Here is a 23959-nt window from a genome sequence, read left to right on the forward strand (position 1 = left end):
GGGGACGGCCGCGGGGCTCCGCAGCGGCGATGGGCAGCGGCGGGGCCGCCTCTCGGCTCGCCGCGCGGTGCCGGCGCCCGGCCCGGGGAGCGCCGTGAGGAGCGGCTGCAGGTGAGCGCCGCGCCCCGCGCCTTCCCCGCCCGCTCCCCGCCGCCCCGTGTGCGCTCCTTGCCGGCGGCGTTTTAATTTTTAAATCCAACGGCTGTCGGCGAACGGCTGCGGGGGGCGCGGGGCTGACAGCGGCCGGCAGGGCGCGGCGGGGAAGAGGGGCTCCGACGGGCCGCAGGTGAACGCCGCCGCCAGGTGCAGCGCTCCGCGCCGCCGCGCCTCCCGGCCGCCGCCTCCCTCGGCCGGGACGGAGGGCCACCCGCGGACTGCGGAGTGGCCGGGGCCGCCCTCATCGTTCCCCAAGCCGGGCGGTTGAGCTTAGCGGGCTCCCCTCCTGCCCGCGCCTTCCGCCTTGAGGGTGCGACGATGGGGCACGACCGCTACACCTTTTGTCATCGGCGCGGAGACAAAGAAGGCGGCTCCCCGCGTCCCGCCTCGCTTCCCGGGGTGCCGCCGGGCCCCTCCGCTCGCTGCTGCCGGCGGTGGCGGTGCCGCTAAAAGGACGCGTTGATACGCCTCCGAACGGGCTCGCGGTTTGCGTTCCTGAAATTGCTGCAGCAGTATAAATATATGCATTTATTCGGGGTGACGGGATGGGGTCCGTCAATGCAAACGTGGTGTGGTTTGTGGTCCTCGTGCGGAGGGTTCCGTGCCGGGAGCGATGGCAGCGCTGCCTTGTAACCTGCCTGCTAACCTGCCTCCTCCCCGGCCTTTTTGTCTCCCGGTCCTGCAGTCTCCACGCCATCCGCTGTGTGAGGAATGACGATGGCTCCGTGAGAGAACTTCCTCGCATCTTTCTCTTGCTCTGCAGCCCCCATTGCATGCTGCTCCTGGACAGTGATGAGCCGTTCAGCTGTGCTGGGATTTTCTACCGTGAAGAAAGGAGAGGTGGAATATGAGTTGTAGACATCCTCTCGAGCTTCTTGTGCGTTGTTTTTCCCGCATCTATATATAAACCTGCTAGCATTGAACACGCACGCTCCTACGCCTACTTTGGTGTTCCTGCGACTGTGCCACAGGACTGGTGTTTCTCGCCGTCATGGCTTCAGTTTGGAAAAGACTGCAGCGTGTTGGGAAACATGCATCCAAGTTCCAGTTTGTGGCCTCTTACCAGGAGTTGATGGTGGAGTGCACCAAAAAATGGTAAGAAGTGGCTCGCGCTGCTGCCCAAATGAGGAGTGAGTCGTTGATGCTGAAATTGAAGGATGTTGCCCGTTGCATGTTGCTCGCAGTGTGTGATCTCTCTGGGGACCAGCATTTTGGACCTGTTGGTTTTGTTCTGTGTTGTGATTTTCTTTGCTGGTGTTATAGTGTGGGACAGTGCACTTACGAGCTCGGCACCTGTAGCTTAGTGGGGTTTTTTTGCTGTTCAACTATTTATATTGTAGATATTTTCCAAGAGTCCTTTTCTGACCTGCAGCTTGCTCTTAGGGCTGAACGTCCCCTGCTGATGCTGCCCTTAGCTGACTGAGTCATTTGGGATCAGCCCTCAGCATGGTGGTGTTGTCGTCCGGTTTTGATTTTGACTCCTTTACTCGAGAATGTCTCATCTCTCCTCCTTCCTTTCCATCTTCTGAAGGAAAGAGATGAGAGATGGATCCTTGGGAATTGTCTGAAGGTGTTTGTTTAGTTGGACAGGAATTTCATGCAGCAGCGGGCCAGTTGGATGACTTTGGAGCTGACTAGACAGCAGTTATATTAATTGTGGGGTCTGGCACAAGCATGTCTTGCTTCCTGTGCAAAATGAACTTAAGTGCATCTGATGGGGAAGACTGGAAACAGCTTTTATAGTCTGCCAGCAAATATCTCCGTTATACAAATACATGAATGCTTTTATACCTTTGGCATATGGATGTTGTAATTCCTCGCATCGGTGTGAGCTGTAGTACCAGGGCATGGAGAAAGTACTTTGCTGTCCTTCTGGACAGAGGTGTTCAAACTGCCCTGAAACAATTAGCAGCCTCCTCCTAATACTTGCTTTATCCTGTTGGCAAGGCTGGCCCTTGCATTGGCTGCCTTTGCTGGTTGTGAGTAATTGCCTCTACAAATTCAAATTCTATTTCTCGGTGTTGGAAATGTCTGTCAAATGTGCTGGAAGGCTGCTTGCTGCTCTGCCTTAAAGAAACACCGCTGGCTTAGTTGTTTGTTTACTTCTAACAAACTACCTGCTAGCCTGAAGTGTCTCCATAGATGATCAAGAAACAGAATTATTTTGGAATTTGAACTTTCTTTCACTGAACAAACTTATGAATAAAAATATTGTCAAGGTTGAAAGAGGCTGTCATGGTCATCTCAGGTGACCAACCATCCAGTTCAGGCCCAGGAGTTCTCCATGGTAATTGTATCAGGTTTATTTCAGTACTTGTGCATGTGATGTTTTATGGCTTTTCACCTTCTATTTATTCTTCACACCAACTCACCTCTTTTTGCTCTCATTTTCACTTTTACTCTTTTCTTGCGAGTGTGCAGAACGCTTCAATACTGAAGTATGAATGTTCAGATTGAATCTGCAACCTCATTGCATTCAAGAAAAAGTCACACGCACAAGTTTGGCTGCAGTCTCGTTAATTTAGAAACAATTAACTTCTTAGTCCTTCATAGAGTGACCACCTAGCAATACCCAGCACGTTGAGTAGTGATACTGCCTTTCATAACCTCAGACATGCAGCTGGCGTATATTTTAGAAGTTGTCCATCTGAGTCTTTGCTTTGTGTTCTTTGATGATAACATGCAGGGCTGGTGCTTGCATTGGTTGTGAGGAAAGAGGCATGGTGGTGAAATGTGGATGAATTCTAGGAAAAAAAAACAATGGGGAAAAACATCATTCACACAATCATTTGATTATGAGCTTTCTGTTCTGTTTCCTCTTGTTTGGAGAGCCTTAACAAAAACGTTCCTTAAACATGTGAGTTCCAAGGGAGAAATGAACTCCATATGCTCTTTTCACTGAAAGCACTCCTAACATGTATGAAGCATCAGAGTTATCGTCTGTGTTTGTAGCTCCACGCTGTAAGTGTATTTGGATCAAAATGTGGTAAGCACTGAGTTATTTTAATGTACTGGCATTTGGACAATGCAGTGTTTCTGCAGGAAAAGAATGCTCCATTGATGCTTTAAAAGAAATGACAATGCAGTCATAAACACAGTTGAACTGAGATGCGTTTGTGCATGAGGTTGTGCACGGCTGGGCCTGGTCTGCTTTGAGCTGCGTGCTCTGAGCTGCTCTCTGCTGTTGGGGTTCTGTTGGTCTGACTTTGGGAAGCAACTCGTACATTCGAAGCTGCCCGTGCACAGTTAGCAGCCTCAGGTGGGTTCCTGGGAAGCTGTCGTGCTTTTTGGCTCCTCTGAACTTGTGTTGACTCGGAATGTTTTTGCTTAGGGTTCAGAGCAGCTCAGAAACCTGTGCTGGAAGGTCACTGCCACTCTCTTGTTGCTGCTCCAGTCTTCAAAAGCATCACCTCCAGGAACAGCAGCATTTCTCCTGCATAGGCTGACAATCCCTGCTGTCTCTCGTTTCTTACTCTTGTTGGCAGCTTCTCTCAGGTGACTGCTTTCCACTGGTATGTCTGGGGGGGACAGATTGTGACGGGCTGCCCGGTGTTGTCGCTGTTTCATTAGAAAAGCTTCATTTTCAGGTAATTAGCAGGACCTAGTTGCTTCCATGGCATTCTGGCTGCTCTCTCTGACCCAGCCCTAATTATTGTAGCAGCTCAGTACCTTTGAAAAATCGAGCAGTTAGTTCATATAAAGCCTTGTGCTTCATATAAATAAATAAATGCAGCCTGGGTCTTTAGTATGGATTAGTGAGCCCTGCTCCTGTGAAAACGTAATGCTTTGCATTAATCATATAAGCACTTGGTTTTTTGAAAGGCTCTTGCTTGGTGGTGCTGGAGTGTGTCATCCTCTGCTGACTCTTGGGATAAGCTGGGGCAGCGTGGGATTTTGCAGCCAGCATGGCAGTCCTGGCTTGGAGGAGCAGAGCATGGAAGCAAAGCGTTCAGGGCTGGGTCAGCCTTGTATGGCTGAACTCATGGACTCTTTGGGGGTGGGGTGGCTTTTGTGTTTCCTTATTTCTCTGTATGGGTATCTTGCAAGTCACGGATTCAGCAGGATCTTCCAGGTGTAGTGTGGCCTCATTTCTGAGTTCTTCATATGTGCTTGTCAGCGTGTGTTTTTGTGGGTAGGAAAACCACTTCCCTGGATGCAGGTGCTGCTTGAAGCCAGTGGAAATGTGTATAGATACGATGCTCCCTTGCAGGATGTGTGAAACGCCTGCCATCTACATGAATCGCTTTGCTTTAAATCATGCTTTGAAATACATGGAGCTGTGGTGCTCAGAGGGTTAAAACTCACGTAGATGCTGCTTTAACTGAAGGCAGGCTGCACGTTCACAAAGTAAGTCACCTATTTTTGTATCAAATCGGTACGCTCTGAAGTAGGTTCGATATTTTCAAATACATATCTTTCTCTTTTGCGAATGAAGTAATGCTTCATTTTTTTTCCTAAAGACTTTGGCCATCTGTTTCTCTCTTCTATTGTAGTTTCATAACTGGATGCTGCAGGAATTTCAACATTTGGCGTGCGCTGCGCTTGGGAGGGAGAGGAGCTTTTTGAGATTCCTCGGTTCACACCAGCTTGCCTGCCTTCTGCTCCCTGCTTTCCTGCTGCGGGCGCCGGGAGCTCCGCGCTTAGCAGCCAATGCAGGCTGCCTGCTCGGGGTCATTGCCTCGCTTTGCGTAGCTGCTAAGTTTTGTGAGCACCTAAGTGCTGTTAATTAAGGGCAATCACATGGAAACGTGCGGCACAAAGAGAGATGTTGCAGAGGAGTTCAGGAGCTTGGAATTGTGTTTCCTGAGACCCGTGTTTCTGCCGTGGCCTTGCTGTTGTGAGCTCTTGATGGGATTGGCACTGGCCGTGTGAGTGTACCTGACAATACAGTGTGCACAGAAAGCATCAGACACTTCCTCCTGGTTTTTTAATCCCTTCCTCCTGGTTTTTATAGCTTTTCTCCTCAATTAAAATGCACTCAGTCCTCACGCTCTTGATTTAGATCTCTAATCCCATGCTAAATAATCCCCATCTGCAAATAGGTTTTATTGTTTTCTTAATTTGTATCCAATTTTCTCCTGAGGACTTTCTGAGGGGTTAAATTGTATATCAAGCTTATTCTTTCCAAGTGATTCTTTTCCAAATTCTTACCACCAGCTGTGTTGGAGGTCAGTCCCTTTCTTCCTGCAGACAATTGGAGCACACGTACTTTCCATATGCAAATGTAGTTCTCTGCCAGCTCGCATCTCTCTCAACACCCAGAAGAAAATCTTTCATTTCAGAAATGTAGATTTCCTTTGAAGTGTCTGCCTCACTCCTACCTTACCAAGCTGGCCAGCAAACCCCTTTTGTATCCTTATGTCAGTGCCATGGACTACAAATTAGGGATTTCTCATCTAAATTGTGGGTTGTATTTTGTGCAGTGAAGACATGTTTAATAGGAAGGGTATGAGTATATGTAAATCCTTTACTGCTGTATTTCTCATGTTGTTAATGCTGCATATTTACACCCATTTCCTATTTGCAGCAGCCCTTTGGCAGGGTTGGGAGCCCTGTGTGCAGTTCCTAATAGGCTACATTGGGAGAACCAGACATGAAGTTTTTTCTTAATGTGGAAGGACCAACTTTATCATAAATACGTCTTCAGACTGTTATTTGCTTTTGAGAGACCGAATTCTTTCCAGCAGTTCCATGACTTAGTTTACCATCCTAGTAATAACAAAAATAACTGTCTAAAGCAAAAGAGATTAGGTTATAGCCAAGAATGGACAAATCCATCTTAATGGCCTGCCATTCATTCACTTAAAGGGATGAGGATGTCTCCATGAAGAAATAAAATACCCTGCCTTGGAGTTCTAACAAGCTTTATTTTTGAGAAGAGGCTGTGTGTGTGTGTGTGCACTTAGTTAACTTCTTTGCAGAGCTGTACAAACAAACAAAAGCTGGCTGTGTTCCTGCAGCATTGTTGCACGCACGCAGTAAGGTATGTGCACTGGTTCTTAGAACCCAGTGGACTGGAGCTAGAATAAAGATTTGATTTATTTTTTCAGGATTGGATTGCTGTGAATACCCTTTTGAGCTCTTTCAGTATTACGAGGTTAAGTAAAATGAAATATTATGACATTGTGTAGGCCTTAGCTGAGCTGAATCTTCAGTCCCAGGCTGTATAGTGCCAGTCTGTTGCTTCAATTAGTTTTTAATTGGTTGGAGAGAGCTGAAACCCCTTTCATAGCACGGAGTGAATAAGGAGAGGAGGCTGATAAGGTTGACTAAATCTGAGGAAACACTTACAAAACAAATCTTTCAATTTCCCCAGTGAAAGCGTTCTGCTTGGGTGGCTCAGTGGGAATGGGGCTGTGTGCCTTCCTTTGGGGGGCTCTCCCAGATCCGTGCACCTGGATGGCATGATGGCATGCTCTGCATAGTGTCCCAGTGCTGCTCTCTGGTGTGGGTGCTGGCTCTGCAGGCAGCTCTGGGTGCTGCATGGTGGGCTCCAAAACACAGCGGCTGTTCAGCTGAGCTTCTGTTCTCTGAGAGTTACACACAGTAAATAAAGCAGGCCTTGTTTTCTTTCTCTTGTTTTCCTTATTTGACTAATGTATTTCTGTGTACGGTTTGTGTAAGTGCATCAGAGCCTCTCAGCTGGAAGGCTCTGTGTATTGGCAGTTGAGGTGTGGGATGCTTGTGGCTTTTGGCACCTAAAAGGCATTGCTGGGACTTGGGAGCTGTGGGTGAGGCTTGTGCTAACACTAGCAGAAATGCAGCTATGGATGGTGGTGGCTAGGGCTGTGCTTCACAAGGCTTTCTGGGGCTGAGATGTCCCTGTCCCTTTTTGTTATTGTGGGTCCTTTTTTATTTCTATTTCACTGTTGTACTATTTGATACTTTTTGAGACTTACTGTGAAGCTATGGCCAGGCTCTGCAGCTGCTTTGCTGTCTCTGTGGCTATGTACTAATTTCAGCATAAACTGGCTGTGTGTTCTGGTGCCTGTGCTGCCTGATGCCTCAGGACCGTGGCCTCCTTGGCCGTCTTGTGCACCAAGAATAACCTATTAGTGCTTGTGCTTCCACAGAGAATCACAGAATAGCCTAGGTTGAAAAGGATCGTAGAGATCACCTAGTTTCTACGCCCCTGCTATGTGCAGGGTCACCAGTCACTAGACCAGTCTGCCCAGAGCCACATCCAGCCTGGCCTTAAGTACATCTGGTGTCATAAGCTGACTTTGCCCTCTCAGCTACCCTTGGGAAGATGTTTGCGTAGCCAGGACTGTTAATAGCAAAAGCTGTATTAAACAAAGTAATTGGAGAATCTGGACCTTTGAATGCAGTTGGCAGCACATGGTGCGCTGCCACTCGGCATGCACTGTGAACTTCCTTTACTTGCAGTGACTGCTGGTTAGGTAAACTCTGAATCCCTTTGTTTGTGGCAGTACGTAAGGAGGAGATTTTAAAAAGCAGAAAAGAGCTCTCAAAGCAGCTTAATTCTCTCTTCCAGCAAAGATCTCACTTAGCAGTCTGTACAGTTCCAGCCCAACCTGTTACTGATTTATCTGCAGTTTTTTGGTGCAGGGCTTAACCTTGACGTCCTTATAGCTCTGGAGTCCTGCTGCTGGCTGGCTGGGCCTCGTTTTTTCTTACCTGTTTGCCTGTAGTTTCCTTCTGGGTGTACCTGCCATCTCCTGGAAAACCAATGGGGTTTTGTTTCTTCCTGTTGGTAACCCAAACAGTAGGAAAGCTGTGGAAAAAGTTGCAAGAGAACAAAGTTTTTGTATTCTTTTTCTTTTCAAATGCAGATCTTAGCTGGATAGAGTACTTGGAATACATTTCTTTTAAGTCAAACAAATGAATTTTCATAAAACTTCCCCTTGTGTTCTTTTATCTTTGGCATGTAAGAGAATTTTAGGGATGGGAAAGTCCTGGCCCTTTTTTCACCACTTCCTCTCTTACCACAAAAAACATAAGAATCTCGCTGAGGCAAATTTAGGACATTCCTGTTTACTGCTAATGCTTATTAAAAGATCCTTTCTTTTAAATGCATCTGGTGGTGGTGCTCTCACCCCCACTATTGGGATTTGTATGTGTAGAGCAGGGTCTCCTTGTGGAAGGTAAGCTCTGCTTTTTGCAATTCATTTTCTTGCTAAAATCATTTCCATTTCTCCTGTTAGAAGATAGCTGCTTTGAGCTCTATTGCCTTTGAATTCTCTTTTCAGAATTCCAAGACAGAGTTTTAAAATAGTAGAGGAGCTGCTATTTTCTTTCCTACAGGTTCTTTTTTCATATAGCAAATAGTGGCTGATGTAATCATGGGATTTTCTGACAGAGAATTGAGAAGTCAGTGTGCAAGCAGCCAAAGCAGCAGAACTGCAAGCAGCTAGTGCTTGGGATGTGATGCCTGCTTTAGTCCCTCATGGTGCCATGGCAGGTGGCAGTGCCATTCTTTGTCTCCTCTCATAGTGCCACATGCCGAATGCAGCAACGTGGACGTTCTTGCCTCTGGGTTCAATCTTCTTGCCTGGAGTGGACCCCAATGAAGTACTTGTGGTGCACAAGCCTGGAAAAAGTGCTGACTGCAGTGAGCAGAATAACTTTGTCTGAGATAAATTTTGGAGATGTAAGAATATAGAGAATAATACTTCTTGTTTTAGCAGCAACTGTTGGGAGAGCGCTTGCTTGCTTTGCAGTTAATGATAACGACAACAAATTGCAATTGGGGAAAAGATAATGTTGACTATGGTAGGACTGTAGTCTGCTGTAACTTCTTTATGTCCACCTTGTTGTGAGAGCTGTCTGTATCTTTTATGAGTGACAAAGTCCTGTTAGGGCCCAGAGGAGAAAGCTGCTGCTTGTTATTGTCACAGAAGGGGCTTTCTGCCCAACTCCTTTGGAGCTGGGGAAATAGGTGGGCACAGAGCAGGCTTGCTTAGGGTTGCCATAGGTTTTCTGTGACAGATCATGTTTCCTTGTTTGTTGCCTACAGAAATGGCTGTCCTTGCTGTTTTTTACATGGCGTGTTTACTTGTTGCAGGGCTCCTCAGCGATGAAAAGAATGAGCTGTGAGCTGAGCTGGTGGGCAGGCAGAGCAGTAAGGAGCAGAATGTAAGGCTTTTCTGCCCAAGTGAGTGTCTTCTGGTCTGCTTGTGTGGAATTTGGGAAGACAAGGCAAATCTTTTGGTTTGGAGATGCAAAAACAGTGGCCTAAACAGAAGGAACCCATGTGTGGAGCAAAAGTAATTTGCCGAAAAGCCGTGGAGCCGCCTTGCATTTCTGCCAGCATCATCTCTTTGGTTAGCATGTGTTTCATTGCTGGGGTCTCAGCTACCTTTTATGCTGAACATCTCGTGCAGCAAAACAAGTTAAAAGCAGAGGAAGATCTTTCTGGAAGCTGGTAACACGTGACAGAGGAGAATGTCTCCGTGTGTAGAGTGTGCAGATGTATAGCTCAAGATGTGGTGTGCCTATTTGAAATCAGCTGCGTGTTATTGAGCTTTCTCAAGAGGAAAGAAAGGCTGGGTGCTGCCGTTGAATAGTGGTGGTAGCTGCTGGGGGACAAATCCAGTCTACCCGTGTGAATTGTGGAGGGCTACAGAATGCAGGACTACAAATCTGCTTTTGCTTTACGGCCACCTTCTGCACTGCTAAATCAGTGAAGTATCTCGTGTTGTAATGTGCAGCCCAGGACTTCATCTTTCTTTTGGGTTCCTTCTATTCATCACTCTGTGTTACAGAGATGTTTGTAGAGTGTTCCACTTTAAAACTGATTTTTTTTTGTCTTGTTGAGCTTTCAGACCTGATTTTGCTGAGCAAGCAATGCTCATATGTAGGTGAACTCTTGAGTATCTGTGCAGCAGCTCCATAGCTTCACCGTGCCTTTGCGGTCAATGTCAAACAGCACCTACTCTTCCTTTAGGCAGGAAAGAGCAGCACAGAAGTACTTAATCAGGAGACATGCCCTGCTGTCACTAATGGCCCAACTGTGAATAAAATGAAGCTTTGCTCAAACGTTGGTCTTCATGTTTCACTTTCATAATTCATAAGAGTCACAGTTCTTTCAGAACCTCTTCTAAAAGAGAGGTTACAACTTCTCTTGATCCATGCTAATTACAGGCTCACCTTTTTTGGGAAACATCAAGGGCAACGATCATTCAGTTGAAAAGAAATCTAAATTTAAAGTGTTCCAGTGGTGAGTGAAAAAGTGTAATTGAAACATTCCTACCTTTAAGGCACAGGTAGGAAAAGTCTGGTATTAATGGTGTATGATATTTAACAAAACCAAAACACACAAGCAAACCCTCGGAATGCATTTGAAAGGTGCTCTCCTATTGCATTTTCTATTTGAAGAAAGATTTCTAGCTTTGTAAATAAACACACAGTGTGTGTATGGCCTTCAAATCCATGTGTCTTCAGAGTGGCACATCACTCTTTGTCACTGTGTTCTGTTTCTGTACCAGATCTCTGTGCAAGCTGTTTTCCATATAGGGGGCACGTGCCACTCTGCAGGTGGCTGATGTGCAAAGGGAATAGTGCAGTGTACACAAAAGCCATACTGCCATTTTCTTATGATTTACTGCATTTGTGCACACCAACAGAAAGGAAAGAATATTTATAATTTTTTGAGCTAATTGTCAGAGGATGATTTATGTCTTCATTTGAGCCCGGGCAGCTGGTTCTGTATATATGCAGCTGTGGGAGTTGTATTTTTTTCTATCCCTAGGCAAGTTAGCAAAGAAACTGCACACTGTTCACTGCCTTTCTGCCCACGTGTAGCCAACAGTTGCGTTGTGTTGTTGAAAATAGTAAGAGTTTGCAAGGCTATGTAAATTGTTGGTTTCTCTAAGTAGTAATTTTTGTTCATTAGGCAAATAACTGTAGCTTGGTCAGTTCAGCGCCCTCATTTGCTCAGAATAGACTTCATACGTTCTTTGAAGCTTTTTCTGTGCAGGTATTGTTGATTTTGGGGGCAGGGATAACGTCCTTTTTGCTTCTCATATTGATGGGGGCTGTGGTGTAATGGTGAAAGCAGCACAAGTCAGAAAGTCCCTGTTCCATACTGTGCTTTATTTCAGCTTCTGTGTAATTGGAGACAAGTCATCTTTTCTATCACTCAATAATTTGCACACACAAATCATCTTCCGTCAGCTGTCCTACAGCTTTACATCCCCCATGACTTACAAGTAGGATTTATGTCTGCTGTTAAAGGCCAGGAGACAGCAGCATTTCATTCTGTGGTACCGGCACAAAGCAACTGACGGGGCATTTTGCTGTGCAGAAATAGCTGTCGAGCACTGAGAATTTCTTTGCACAAGGGTTCTTTGGCCCCACAGCTCTGCTGTTTGCAGTGCAGGACCTGCAGTAAGCTTCTGGCCGTGGGGAGCACCCTCTGTTTGCTCTCTGTTTTCCTTTGGGTGGCTTGGAATTCTGAGAAGAGTGTCTGTAATGGATAAAAGCCAGGATGGGGGGAAGGAAGTAGTTTGTACTGGCAGGCAAGTACATCCTCTCTGGGTCGGCATTGCTAACGTGTTTTATCCAGCGGTGGTGAGATATTACAGAGTGACAGTAACCATAAGGACCGCGCTGCCTCTCGGTGGAAGCAGGGTGTGCCTGAAGCACGTAATTGCACTTGAAAGGCTCCGTGCTGGTGGCTGCAGCGCAAGGAACTCAGGGAACCTGTGCTGTGTGTGCCAGATCCACTTGCAAACAGTTGTGACAGGCCTACTGACGGTTCAAACTACAGCAGTTCAAGAATACAGAAGTGTTCGTGTAAACTGAAGCACTAATGAAGAAAAGGAACTTGTAAAGACTTCTGGGTGTAAAGCAGGTGAGATGGAGCTTGGCTCCACCAATGCAGCTGCCGCAGTGCAGGATGTGAGCTTACCATTACTGGATTCCATCAGAGCTGTGGGAATATTCAGCTTAAGCTTGGTGACTGTGCATACACAGACTGGATTAGAATTACTGACACCACTTTTGCTTTCCTCTTGTGTTACTGCAGAATTTATTCTGTGATTTGCTCCCTGTCTGGATTTTAGGTGATGGCTTTTTTTTTTTTCATAAGTCACGCACAACGTCAGTCCTCAAAACTACTGCTTGTAGGAGAGGGAATGTGACTGCTGGGGGTAAAATAGTACTTCATTTCCTACCCTGAAAAAATACCACAATGCTACACAGGACTTTTGCTGTTATTATTTTGCTTGTTGGTCCGTCTGTCCTGTAATTTAAATGCAAGAAGAGAGAAGGTGGCAGCTGTGACACCTGAAATATTTTAGGTTGACCCAGAAGAAGCACTCAGAGTTGGGTCAAGAAGAGCAGAAATTCTGGCTCTGGTTGTCACACGTGCAGTCAGCCATGGCTGTCAGTCTGGTGCTGGCCGATTCTTCAGGACAAGGGCTGTACAGAAAACAAATGCTTCAGTGGTGGAAGATACAGGTGGGCACGTAGTTCACTAGAAATGGGGTTATTTACATAGTCAAGGTTGCAGTGTATTGTCCTCACATTATGGTTATTTTGTCAGTGATTGCTTAAAGCTTTCCCCTTCTGATTTGGGTGCTCCGTCTGGAAGCTCTGGGTATGTGTGGTCACTGTCCATTTCTTGGGAGAGGTAAGAAAGAAAGAGCAATGCTGAGGAGAAGAGGGGAGCCAGCATCCGTTTTCAGATTGTCTCTCAGCCCTTTTGTCTATGTGAGACTGTGGTCCTGCTGGCTCTGCTGCCTCTGCCCTCTTGCTGCTCAGAGGTCTGTGGGGCAGCAGATGTCCCTGGGCCCCTTGGGAGTTCGGGTGGCTCTGCTCATCTAACCGTGGTCCTGCCTTTGTCTGGGCTGCGTTCTGCTGAGAGCTGCTGGATAGCAGGGGAAGGAAAGCCACCAGGAAGGTGTCAGTGCTGTGCAGCAGCTGTGTGTTGAGCTGGAAGAGCGAGTAAGGCCTGTACGCATCTGTCAGAGCCCAAGAGGCAAGGTTAAACTAACAGATCATGCTGAGATAAGTGTTCTGTGTAAGCTCTTATCTGTGCTCAGAAACTGGAGAAGTCGAGGAGGGTTGACTTGTAGTGCATAATAAAGCTAAACTGTGGTTTGAGTGCACACAGTCGAGAGGTTTGCAAGGCAGCCTTACTGTTCCTGAGTCTGCCCTCTGGAAGGTCTCCTGTGGTGGAGCAGGGACTTGCACTTCTGTCTGTGGTGCCAGCCTGGTGAGGGCCAGTATCCAAGCTGAGTGCTCTGGAACCAAGCACGATAGAGTTTTGCAGGCTTCAGCTTTTAAGCCTTGCCTCTTCTAGAGATGTACAAGTGCATTTTGTATCAAGTATGCTGAAATATGTGGAAAATCTTATTTTGCAGAATCCATGGGGTTTGGGTGCCCACACATTGCTATTGTCTGAGTTGATGACGCTGCACATAACTGTTTTTCCCCCTCAGTGCTCTGTGTGCAGTACTGGGCTACAGAAATTGATTCCTGTTCCCTTGATGGTTAGTTTATAGAGCAAGTCTTTATTCTCTAGGCTTCTTTGGTCCTAATTAAGCAAATGCATCTGGAGTCGAAATTGAGATTTAATAATTTAACTTAGCCTTCGTTTCATTTATGGTGATACCCTTCTGAAATATTTAAATGATAATTTTTCTTTTTGCCCTCTTTTAGTGCCACATCCCACACTGCTGGGTGTTTTGTTTTTGTTTTTGTTTTTTTTTTTGCCTTTTGCTGGGTGTCTCATTGATTGTGAGAGGCTTTGTTTCTTACATGGAGTGGATGCCTCGTGGCACTTGGTGAGATTAAGAGTGTTTTGTTCCAGGAACCAACCTACCTTCCCTTTCTGTTCCCATTTCTGCTCCCAAGGAGAACAGCTTTTCACACCAGACACATTTGTGTTTACAGATAAAAAAATTTTAAATTAGAATAAAATTGAAATCTAGGATGAGACAAAATTATTTAATCTTTTAAGCCATGTGCTCTATGGGATAGAGGGACTCTGTCTCTTTATCCCTTTGCCTCATTTAATGGTACAAGACTAGAATCCAGCCTGCAAGACACCAAATCCACTTAATAAAAAGCCTGGACAGCGTCCAGGAGTCTCTTCTGTGGCTGCAGATGTTACATTACAACTGCCCTGTGCGAGGACCCATCAGCTTACTGAGCAGCTATCAGGCTGGCACAAAATTGGGCATTGGATTTGAGCTTTTGTGGTTCTTATGTATATAGTGCCTGCTGTGACAGCACAGGAAGGGGGAGGTCAGTGTGGTGGTCAACGTGCCGATGGGTCTCAGTCTTAGTCACAAGCCTTGTGTGTGATGAGTACCAGGGTCCTCAGCAATGGGCCTGGGAGCAGTCGGTCCTGGTGCTGTCACTGCATCTCCATCAGAAACAGGAGGAAAAGACAGCTACAATTTGTATCACAGGAGATTCTGAAGGCATGAAGGACCTTTGTTGCCTTGAGGGGTGTCCTCCTGTTGGATACTAGTAGCTAAGTGTGTGCTTTCCAAGGAAGAGGCTGGGTAACAGGTAACTACTCTGAAAAGCCAAGTGTGAAGGAGTGTGCTGCTCTGGTAGCAGTGTGTGGCTGCAGGGCTGGTTGGGCTTCTGGAGGGCACCGTCAGTTTCAGGCCCTAAAAATTAGACAGATTTTTAGACTTTGGATGTACAATTCTAGATGAAAGAAACAGTGATGCATAAAAGAAGTAAATGGTGTTGTTTTTGAGATGGACTTCTGTAATCTGGTGTGAACTTCTGTTTCAGGAGGCAGCTTGGAAGCCACATGACCGCTTAATTAGATTGAGCAGGAGTTGCTCTAAATTTGTAGTCTTTGCAAGAGTTACTTAGCCATACCTACTTTTCTTCTCATCTTTTGGCTGTGCCTTCCCAGAGCAGTTCTAGAGAGGCTATCAGCATGAAATAGGTGTCTCATGGGCAGTGATGGTGGCACTTTCTAATGGCCTACGCTTGTTCCTCCGAAACAATATGCAGACATTTAACGGATAGTTAATGCTCTTTTTTTTTTTTTTTTTTTAACATGCAAAGGTATCACACCTTTAATTTTGATTATTATCCATATGTAATTTTCAGCTACAGAATGTATCACATTGGGTTATTCTCATGTTCTGCCTTTTGAAGGAGGCACTAAGCTTGGCATACGGCTTATAGAGGCTTCAGGGGTTTTAGTGCACAGGCATGAGATATTGTTTGGAGTCACATTTTAATGGCAAGGTTCCAGGTCTATCCATGACATTTTAAAGCTGTAGCTGCTGCTGAGGATCAGCATCTGGTGAGTGGCTGTGGTGCTTTTATCTCCAGTTTTGCATCTGGATGTGGCAGGCTGGTGCCTCTGGGGCAGAGGGACAGGAGGAGGTGAGTTCCTTTTTGGGAGCAGGGCTGTGGGGAGGGCAGCTGGCTTTAAGCCTGTTGGCCACTTCATCGGTGATGCCAGGGTCAGAGCTGCTTGAGCAGCTTGAGGTTGCATCTTCCAGCACCTCCTTCCTTGGGAGAAGGCTCTTATTCTGTCTGTCATGGCTGACAACATTGGTGAAATGTGAGCTGCTGGGTAGAGACAAGGAAAGGAGCTAGCATAGCAGGCCACGTTTTCATTTCCCCCTGTTTTTTTCTTTGTGATATTAATTTGCAAAAGGAGGCTGATGACAGATGAGGAGCCTTTAATTGGAGAGCTCATTGTGCATGAGCTCGGAATAGATACAGATTAATTCAGGATTTGATAAAATCATCATTCAGACAGCCAAGCATGAGCTTGTGTCACACAGACTCCCCACGTTGCCCCCTGGCCAGACACGGCACACTGTGGATCTGCCTGCTGGTTTGCTCCATGCTGGGGCTGCACCACCCAGCCCTGCAATACACTTCTCTTTAGAGGTGTAAATTAAGAGTTTGCACTGCCTTTATAGCTTCAAGTATGTATTCAAGCTTCTCAAACTTTCAAGTACTGTGGAGAATAGCTGCTGCTGCCTTAGTGCTCATTTGCTCTTTGTAGGTATCAGCGTTCCTCTGTTGAGTGTGAGCATCATAGTTCCACCATCTGTGCACCCGAAGCAGGTGATGTGAACTTTATCTTCCAGAAAAACCCTGAAAGCTGGGGCCGTTCTGCACCTGCTGCCTTCTTAGAAATGTATGGAGTGTTCACAGGTTCTCTGCATCTTCAAAACAGAGAAGTTGCTTTGTATTCAAAGCATAGCCTTAAAAAGCAAAACAAGTAAGAGAACCCTGGTGTTGTCCATTTAGAGCTTCAAAAGATGCATCCGTACCTGCACACACTGAGCTGTCATTGTCCTCTGGATGAGCCTATGGGTTGCAAGGAGAGGAGGAAGATGGATGCACTAATGCAGATGTTTCTGAGGCTTTTGTCAGAGTCCTGACATGGCCATTGGAATGGCACGTCTCATGGACTGCAGGTTGCAGATCCTTCTGTCTGAATGCTACTTGCAATAGGAAAAAAAGATAATAAAAAGAGTGTCTGTTTTGTGACAGGATCTGAAGTCTCATGCATGCTTTTAGTATGGAAATCAATTGTTTAATGTGTGCATTGATTTTTTTTTTTTTGTCAGGCTGCGTTTTTGACACCAGGTGTCAGACAATTTCATTGCAGTTGTGTGCTTATTATGAGAACACATCTAGCATTTATATTTGTAATGCTTCCAAATCAGAAGGGATAGAATGTAACAGCTCAGCATACACTCAGTAACACATATGCTGTCACATGGAGGTTCAGCCTTCATCTTGTGAAGAGGTGTATGTGGGTGTTGGAGCAGGATCAGAGCTGAGGGGCAGGCAGATGTGTGGTGCCTGAAGGCTCTCTGAGGGCAGTGTGCTGACTGAGAATCGGAGCTGGAATTTGCATTCAAAATAATTGGCTTGCTCACTTAAATTTGCTGAAAACGTGTTTCCCTGGTTCCTGTTCCTAATCTATATGTGATTGTTTTACACTGCAGTGAACACGGGTACTTACAAAGAGCGAGGCAGGCACCATTGATCGTCTGTGTCCATGTAGCAGAGCATGGGGCAGTGAGGCTGTGTGAAGGCCTGTGCTTGGCTTTCAAGGCAGAGAGATGATTCTAGTGCCTCACCTTGTTAAGCCAGCTTCCAAACCTGCTGTTAAGTCTGAGGTGAAAATGTGTTGGATCTCAAATGAGCGTGTGTTTGTTGGCTTGGCAGCTGGCAGGCCCCAGCTCTGCAGGCAAGCAGGCAGCGAGTTGGTCACGGCCTGGGAGCAGGTGGGCTGCACAGGCTGGTTGTGCAGAGCCTGCTCACACCATGTTGCACTCGGCGGGGCTGTGACCCACTGGAAACCAAAAACTTTTAAACTGTGGATTCATTGCTGTTAAAATGTAGAGGAATATGTGCTCTGAAAAAGAATGTTAAAAAAAACACCTACAAAACAATACAAAAAACTCAGCCATATAAGATCAGGCACCTGAGAGATCTGAGCCATGTGAGCTTTGCACTCTAAAGCAACACATTTGTTTTGAATGTGTAAGGTGTGTCTGCACAGCCTTGCTGGCCCAAGACCCAGCAAGCTGTGCCCAGAGCCTGAGCTTGAGAGCTGGGTGCTGTAATGTTCTGCCCTGGTGTGGCTGGGGAGCCTGGTTTCTCCAGCAGGCTTTGGGTGGGCTTTGCTGCAGGGTGCTGGGAGGTGTTCCTAGGCTCTGAGATGGTAGTGTGTGTGGTGTAAGGATACATGTCTGCCTAAAGCAGACAGGGTGGTAAAGGAAATAATTTCCAGTGGGTCTCTTTGGGTATTCTGCAGTGTGAAATTCTGTTGAAAAAAGCTTTAAGAAAAGATTTTCCGGTGTAGTCCTGTCAAGTTTGTTTTGCTCAAGATTCTCTGCTATGATAACTCCTTGAAAAATGAAGCTGAATCTGTCCTTGTCACTTGTTCTGAATAATGGAAGAACTTGGGCTTTGTTTAATCCAGCTTATTCTGCGAACTTCATTTATATTTGGTTTAAGGAAACCGAGTCATCAGCCCTACATGCTGCACATTCCATGTTTAGCCTTGTAAATAGATGCTATGCAGATTCGATTGCTCTCACTGTGCTTCTGAAATAATCAGTGTCTCACTTTGTTCTTTTTTAACCAAGCAAAGCCGGACTACAGCTTCTTTCAAAACGCATAATTTTGAGATGTAGAAGTCTTATAGATGTTGGTCAGTTTAGCTACATAGGTACTAAAAATAATAGGTTTTCATCTGCTTGTGTTTTGAAAACACACCTAGAAGCCTCTGGTGGGAAGAAATGGAGGAGGAGTTGGATGCCAAAGTGAAGATGCAGAACCGAAGGGATCTCAGCCAGTGTCACCTTGCTGTACCTGTTCAAATGACTGCTTTTTAGAAATTCCTCAGCCTCACTATGACAGTAAGGTGGTGACAGTGAAGGGAGAGCAATCTTTGTCTTCTTTCAGACGCTTGAAGTGTGGGCAGTGTGCTGCACTGGGTTGGGAGACTGCAGTGGTGCTGCAGATGCGGGCTGGCATAGGTGGTGCCTGGGGCTGCTCCCAGGCCTCCTGCAGCAGCTGCAGGGGGAGTGTGTGATCCCCTCGGGCCCACTTTGCCACTGGATGCATCTCAGCATCTTGTGTGATCACACTGAATGATACCTGGATGGCAGAGAGATGTTTTGATTGCAGGCAGGCAGAATCTATAATGGTTAAGGAAGGCTGGCAAAGAAAACCCCAAACCCTATTCTGAAATGCAGAGCTTCATCTAACAATGTGCTTCATCCTACAGGTAGCTGGGGTGTGCTTTATCTGCATACCATCTTTATTTTCTTATCAACTTTCTGACTGTTGCAGTCAGTGCTGTATCTTCACTCAGCAGCATGGCTAATTTGGCAAATGTGTCAACATGTTACGTCATTCTTCCCAGCATCTCTAGGTCTGTTTTAAACATTGGTGGTGACTCGACTTGCCAGAGCTGTGGAATTTCATTGATTGTGACCAACAGGAAATTCTGAAGCAGGAAGCTTTAATACAAAGCTTGCAGTAAGCTGTTGCTTGATGAGTTCCTTGCCTGATGGTAACACAGACTGCATGGTATAGGACCCAGTGCAGAAGGCTGCGCTGCAAAAAAGTCTTTCCAAATTAATTAACTGTAAAATGAGGAAAAAGTAAAGTTCATCCCAAATTAATGGCAGTGCAGAACTGATGGCATTTATTTTTTAGAGGCCATTAAGGAGCCTTGATAACATTCCAACAGTCAGATAGAGAGCAGTGCTGGTGGGGTGGGAGGACTGGATTCTACTGACAGCTTCACACGTTGTGCTGGTTGTGCTGGTGTGTGCAATGCAGGGGGGGCAAAGGTTAAAAAAAAAGTCAAAATTTTATCTGAAGTACTTTAACTTCAGAAGCACTTCGCCTTCAGTGCTCAACTAATTATTGTTACCCTTCAATAGGTGCATCTGCATGCTATTGTGCCAACACTGCTGCTTCTCTTGTTAATTACACTTCTTATGCTTGCTTCACAAGACTAATCTAGCAGCTTGTAATAATTCATGCCATTCTAATCAAACATGGTAAGAGGAAAAACCAGCTCCCTCCATCCCAAAAGCAAAACCCAGCGTGAGCAATTGGATGCCGGAGCACAGGCTGTGTGTGTGTCTGTGTACATCAGAAATGGACTTTGTGCATCGCAAGCATGCAAGGATGGCTGGGTGCAGTTAAACACAATGATACCTTGTTGCAAACAAGTATTGATATGCATTTACTGCCCTCTGAGCAAAGCACTGTTAGGAGTTGGTCCTGCCATCGGCTTCAGCCACCATAGCTCAAGTTTGTGATTTTTTTCCAAGGACAGATGCTAAGTGTAAGTCTTCTGTAGTCGTCTGCTATCAGAACCAAATCATAGGCTTGGTGGAAAAATATGCATCTGTCCTGGCCAGTGTTATCTGTTTCTGCTGCAAACAAACTTGCAAAACAAGAGCTAACAGCAGACTAATACCTTTTATGTCCTTCTCTCACAAATGATATTTGGAGAGTTCTGTAATCAAAATACCGTGCCAGATATTTCCCGTAATGGTCAGACTGAACCCCAGAAGACCTTGATTCTTGCTCAGCCTCCATTGCAATCAGTAAAATTTGTGGCATATAAGGTGAAGGTCTGATGGCATATAAGGTGAAGATCTGGTGGCATAATTCTTTCCAGTCTGTGGGATGTATCCAGTAGCTTGTTAAACAGTTGTGGGTATGGAGAAGTCTAGATCTAGCATTTCTTTTTATTTTTTTCTCAGTTTTTGTAATGGGAGAATTGAAGATAGCAGAATTGTAGCTTCCACCTATTGGGAAAAGCAGACGTGCTTCTAAGTTATAGATGTCAATCTGTTGTTTTTAATCTCCTTTTATTTACTTAATTTGTAGGGCTATGGTGAAGCTCTTTCCTGAGTCACATACTTGGAAATCATAACATTCTTCGTTGTTTTGCTGAGTAACTTTCACTTATCAGTTGTAGATAATACAATAAATATTACCAGAAGTATCCCGTTCTGTGTTGTGAAGTGCACAAAAAAGTGCTGGAGCTCAGTGAACGACTGTCTTAAAGCCAGTGGCTTGAAGGAAAGAAAAATGCACAGGAAACAAATTTTATTTTTTATAGCTGACTGTTGGTATTTGTTCAGATTGCCACACAGTGGGGTTTGTATCTGGAACAATTTCTGACTTCACAAGGTATGCTTACAGCAAAAATACTGAATCTGATCTTCAACCCCCTTTGGAGGGAGCTTTATTTGCTTGTCCTGGTGGTTAATGAGCAGCTCAGGTTTATGATGTGCAGGAGGAGAGACGTCTGCGCAATCAAATATTACTGAACTGCTTTAAATGAGCAAAGGGAATTATTTGGTTTTGGCCATTTCCTAGCACTGAGGTATTGCTAAGTAACCTTCAGCAAATGTGCTGGTTAAGAGCTGGGCTTTTTCTGTTGTGTGTGCATTGACATAGAGGAGTAATGAACAGATTCTGGAAGAGAACATTGTTCATGGCTTCTTTTGTAAAGCAGTTCCATGAAGATACATCTAAATGGTTGGATTTGTGATTTTCTTGAAGAAAACCCCGTAAGGAAAATGACTGTGTTGATTTTGGTTAAGCATGTGATGTTCAACAGGGAAGTTCATCCTTTGGGATATTTTCTACTCCTCCCTCCTCTCCCCATTCCTTTTTGCCAGTTTTTCTGCCTCCGTATTGTGATTACTTTCCTCTTTTTATTTTGGCAAAGTACCTCTGGAAGCGGATTTCTCAGGTACTTTGAGCTGAAGGAGCACTGTGCTCTGTACTTAACAAAATAAATACACAGCAGAAGAAGCCTCGGGGACGAAGGGTGCTACTGCTCTCCTATCAGCTTGGCTCCATCTTCTCCATGTGAATGGAGTCTCTAACTTGTTTTTTCATGTGAGTGTATATATCGTTTTGTATTCCTGGCAGCGGAAGTCCTTCAGAACTGGGAAGTAAATCCAGTCCTGGTGTCAACTGCGTGTGTGCAACAGCTCCCACCTGAGAGCTGCACTGCGGCACCGGCTGGCTCTGACAGCCTATGTGAAGCAAAGCCATGGCACAGATTGACATGGTCTGAAAGAATCAGATACGGTGTAAGGCCCGTTACCAGCCTGGTGCAGGTGCCTGTGTAGTAGGAGAGGGCTGCCTGTCTTTTGCTGCCTATCTCTGGTTGTCTTATACCCAGGCTTTTTCAGATTCCTGCACTGGCACTCGTCAACACTTGACAATTGTTTAGTGCTTAAGTTTTTCAGCAGAATAAGAGTGTTGCATCTACATACAGCTTCTTCATTTATTTATTTCTAGTTTTATTTTTGAGACACTTGGCATAGCCTTGTGTCTTTTCTAAAGGACCCCATAATGAACACTGGAACAGGCTGCCCAAGGAGGCTGTGGATGCCCCATCCCTGGAGGTATCCAAGGCCAGGCTGGATGTGGCCCTGAGCAGCCTGGTCTGGTGATTGGCAACTCTGCACATAGCAGGGGGGTTGAAACTAGATGATCATTGTGGTCCTTTTCAACCCAGGCCATTCTATGATTCTATGATAATGAAAGTGTTGGTGCTGCAGGAGTGCAGGTGTGGATCAGTCCTGCTTTGAACTGTCATGTTCTTGCATTGCTGCTCTTGCTCTCACCTCTCTTTATGTGGCAGCCTGGTTCTCTGTGCTTAAATATTTTTGGGTCATCTCCTGTCTGGCCTCCAGCTGCAGATTTGTGCAACCCTGAAGCCATTGCACAGCATCACTTTTTCTGTGGCATGTTTGATGTTAGAAGGTGATCTGGTGCTATTGGCAGAAAAATCACTTGTGATTCCAGGATGTACAGGATAAAGCCAGGGAGAGGAGAAGGGACTTGTCATTATCTGAGCTGTAGCAAGAGGCAGGACCTAGGTAGCATCCTCAGCTTTGTTCCCAGGGTCTCTGTAAGGCTGTGTGTCTGCTGGCTGCCTGCCTGCGCAATTGGGTGTTGGCCAAAGCTCCCTGGTGAGCTGGCACTCACTGGTAGTGTCTGTAAGGAGCAGTAATGTCTCTGCTTTTGTGGCCTACATCACTCTTCTGCAGGCCTTGTAGGAAACAGCCCTTTGCCTTTGTTTTTTTTTACCTTGAGAAGCTGCCCAGGTAGCTTTGGCACAGCCCTTCTTCCTTTTCCCTCTGACTGTCCTCCAGGTCAAACCTTGCTAGTGTTAGGGGCTTGTGGTGAATGATGGAAAAGGGCTGAGCAGCTTTTCTCCATTACTCAGCTCTTGCCCTCTTTCTGTGCCCATAAACTAGAGCGGCTCTTAGCTGGGTGTCATGGGCCGTTAGGTCTGTTTGTTTGTTTGTTTTTCCTGCTAAATCAGGGAGTTAATTCTACCTGCAAGCGTTCCTCTGATGAAAGCTTGTGGAAACTTGCTCTTAAAGTCTGTTAGTAGATCCTGAGAATATGCAAAGACTGCATCAAGAATGTCTGTGCCTTGTGCACGCTTAGTAGCTGGTGCTGACACTCACCTGAGAGTGCCAGGGCACTGCGGTGTGCCAGGGCTGTGCTGTGAGGGGAGCAGGGAGGGACAGGCTGCTGAGCTGTGTCTCCCTTGAGACAAGAGGGAGACCGGACACTTGAGTGGCTTTGCTTAAAGGCACTCGCTTGGGGGCATTTCTTTTTCTGCAAGCACAGCTGCTGGGGCTGCATGCAACCGGGAGAGAACCTGACACGCCAGATGCACCAGGTGAATGGGCAGCTGTCAAAGTGTAACAGCTTGAGCTCGTTGCCAAGCAGCGTTTTATGGCAGGAGCCTCAAGTACAGCCAACAAACAGTCCTAAAGAAGCTGTAAGAGTGAGATTATAGAATATAAAATGGAGTAGATTATTTCACTGTACATTTCTCCCAGGCTTGAAGTGAAGAGAGATGTTAAAGGAGGCAATAAGAATAGCAGATAGGAGCCAGTGTCCTTATGTCATGCACAGCACCTGGCCTTTATCTGTTTTTTTTTTTTCGTCCAGGATTACTTTAGTTCTGGTGGCATTTAAATGTAAATTGTAAGTGATCTATTAGCTCTATTGCAGCCTGTAGAAGTGATGAACAGCTCGATGTGAAAGTATGTAATAAGGTAGCCAGCACTTCAGCAGTGCTTCAGATGAGCTCTCAGCCTGTTAAAGCAGTTAGCTGTTCGTTAGAAGAGTGGTTATGGAGCCTCTCTCCAATTCTGAGCGCTTGTGTGGATGTTATTTAGATTCATCTTATGATATGCTGAAAGCGTTCACTAAATCTTCACTTTTTCTCTGACATATTTCCCTCACCTAACCGTGATTCCTGAACGGGAAACACTCTCTGCTGTCGGGTTTAGGGATGCAGAACTATTACAGC

At 45.8% G+C, this 23959-nt stretch overlaps 1 protein-coding gene across 9 annotated transcripts in view; it reads left to right on the plus strand.

The window, feature by feature from the left end:
• Positions 1 to 44: 44 nt before the first annotated feature.
• EHBP1 (EH domain binding protein 1) overlaps positions 45 to 23959 on the plus strand; it is a 196298-nt gene continuing 172383 nt past the window's right edge. For all 9 annotated transcript variants that reach the window (XR_006170291.1, XM_042826828.1, XM_042826838.1 and 6 more), the window contains exons 1-2: positions 45 to 111; positions 842 to 1251. Coding sequence is in view for 8 of the 9 variants with exons in the window: in XM_042826828.1 (XP_042682762.1) it covers positions 1148 to 1251 (104 nt within the window). In the remaining variant the exon portion in view is untranslated. The remainder of the gene's footprint in view (positions 112 to 841; positions 1252 to 23959) is intronic.

This window comes from Centrocercus urophasianus, unplaced genomic scaffold, assembly GCF_019232065.1.
Source record: "Centrocercus urophasianus isolate 14NV4802_14NV808 unplaced genomic scaffold, USGS_Curo_1.0 seq_10, whole genome shotgun sequence".
Lineage (NCBI taxonomy): Eukaryota > Metazoa > Chordata > Aves > Galliformes > Phasianidae > Centrocercus > Centrocercus urophasianus.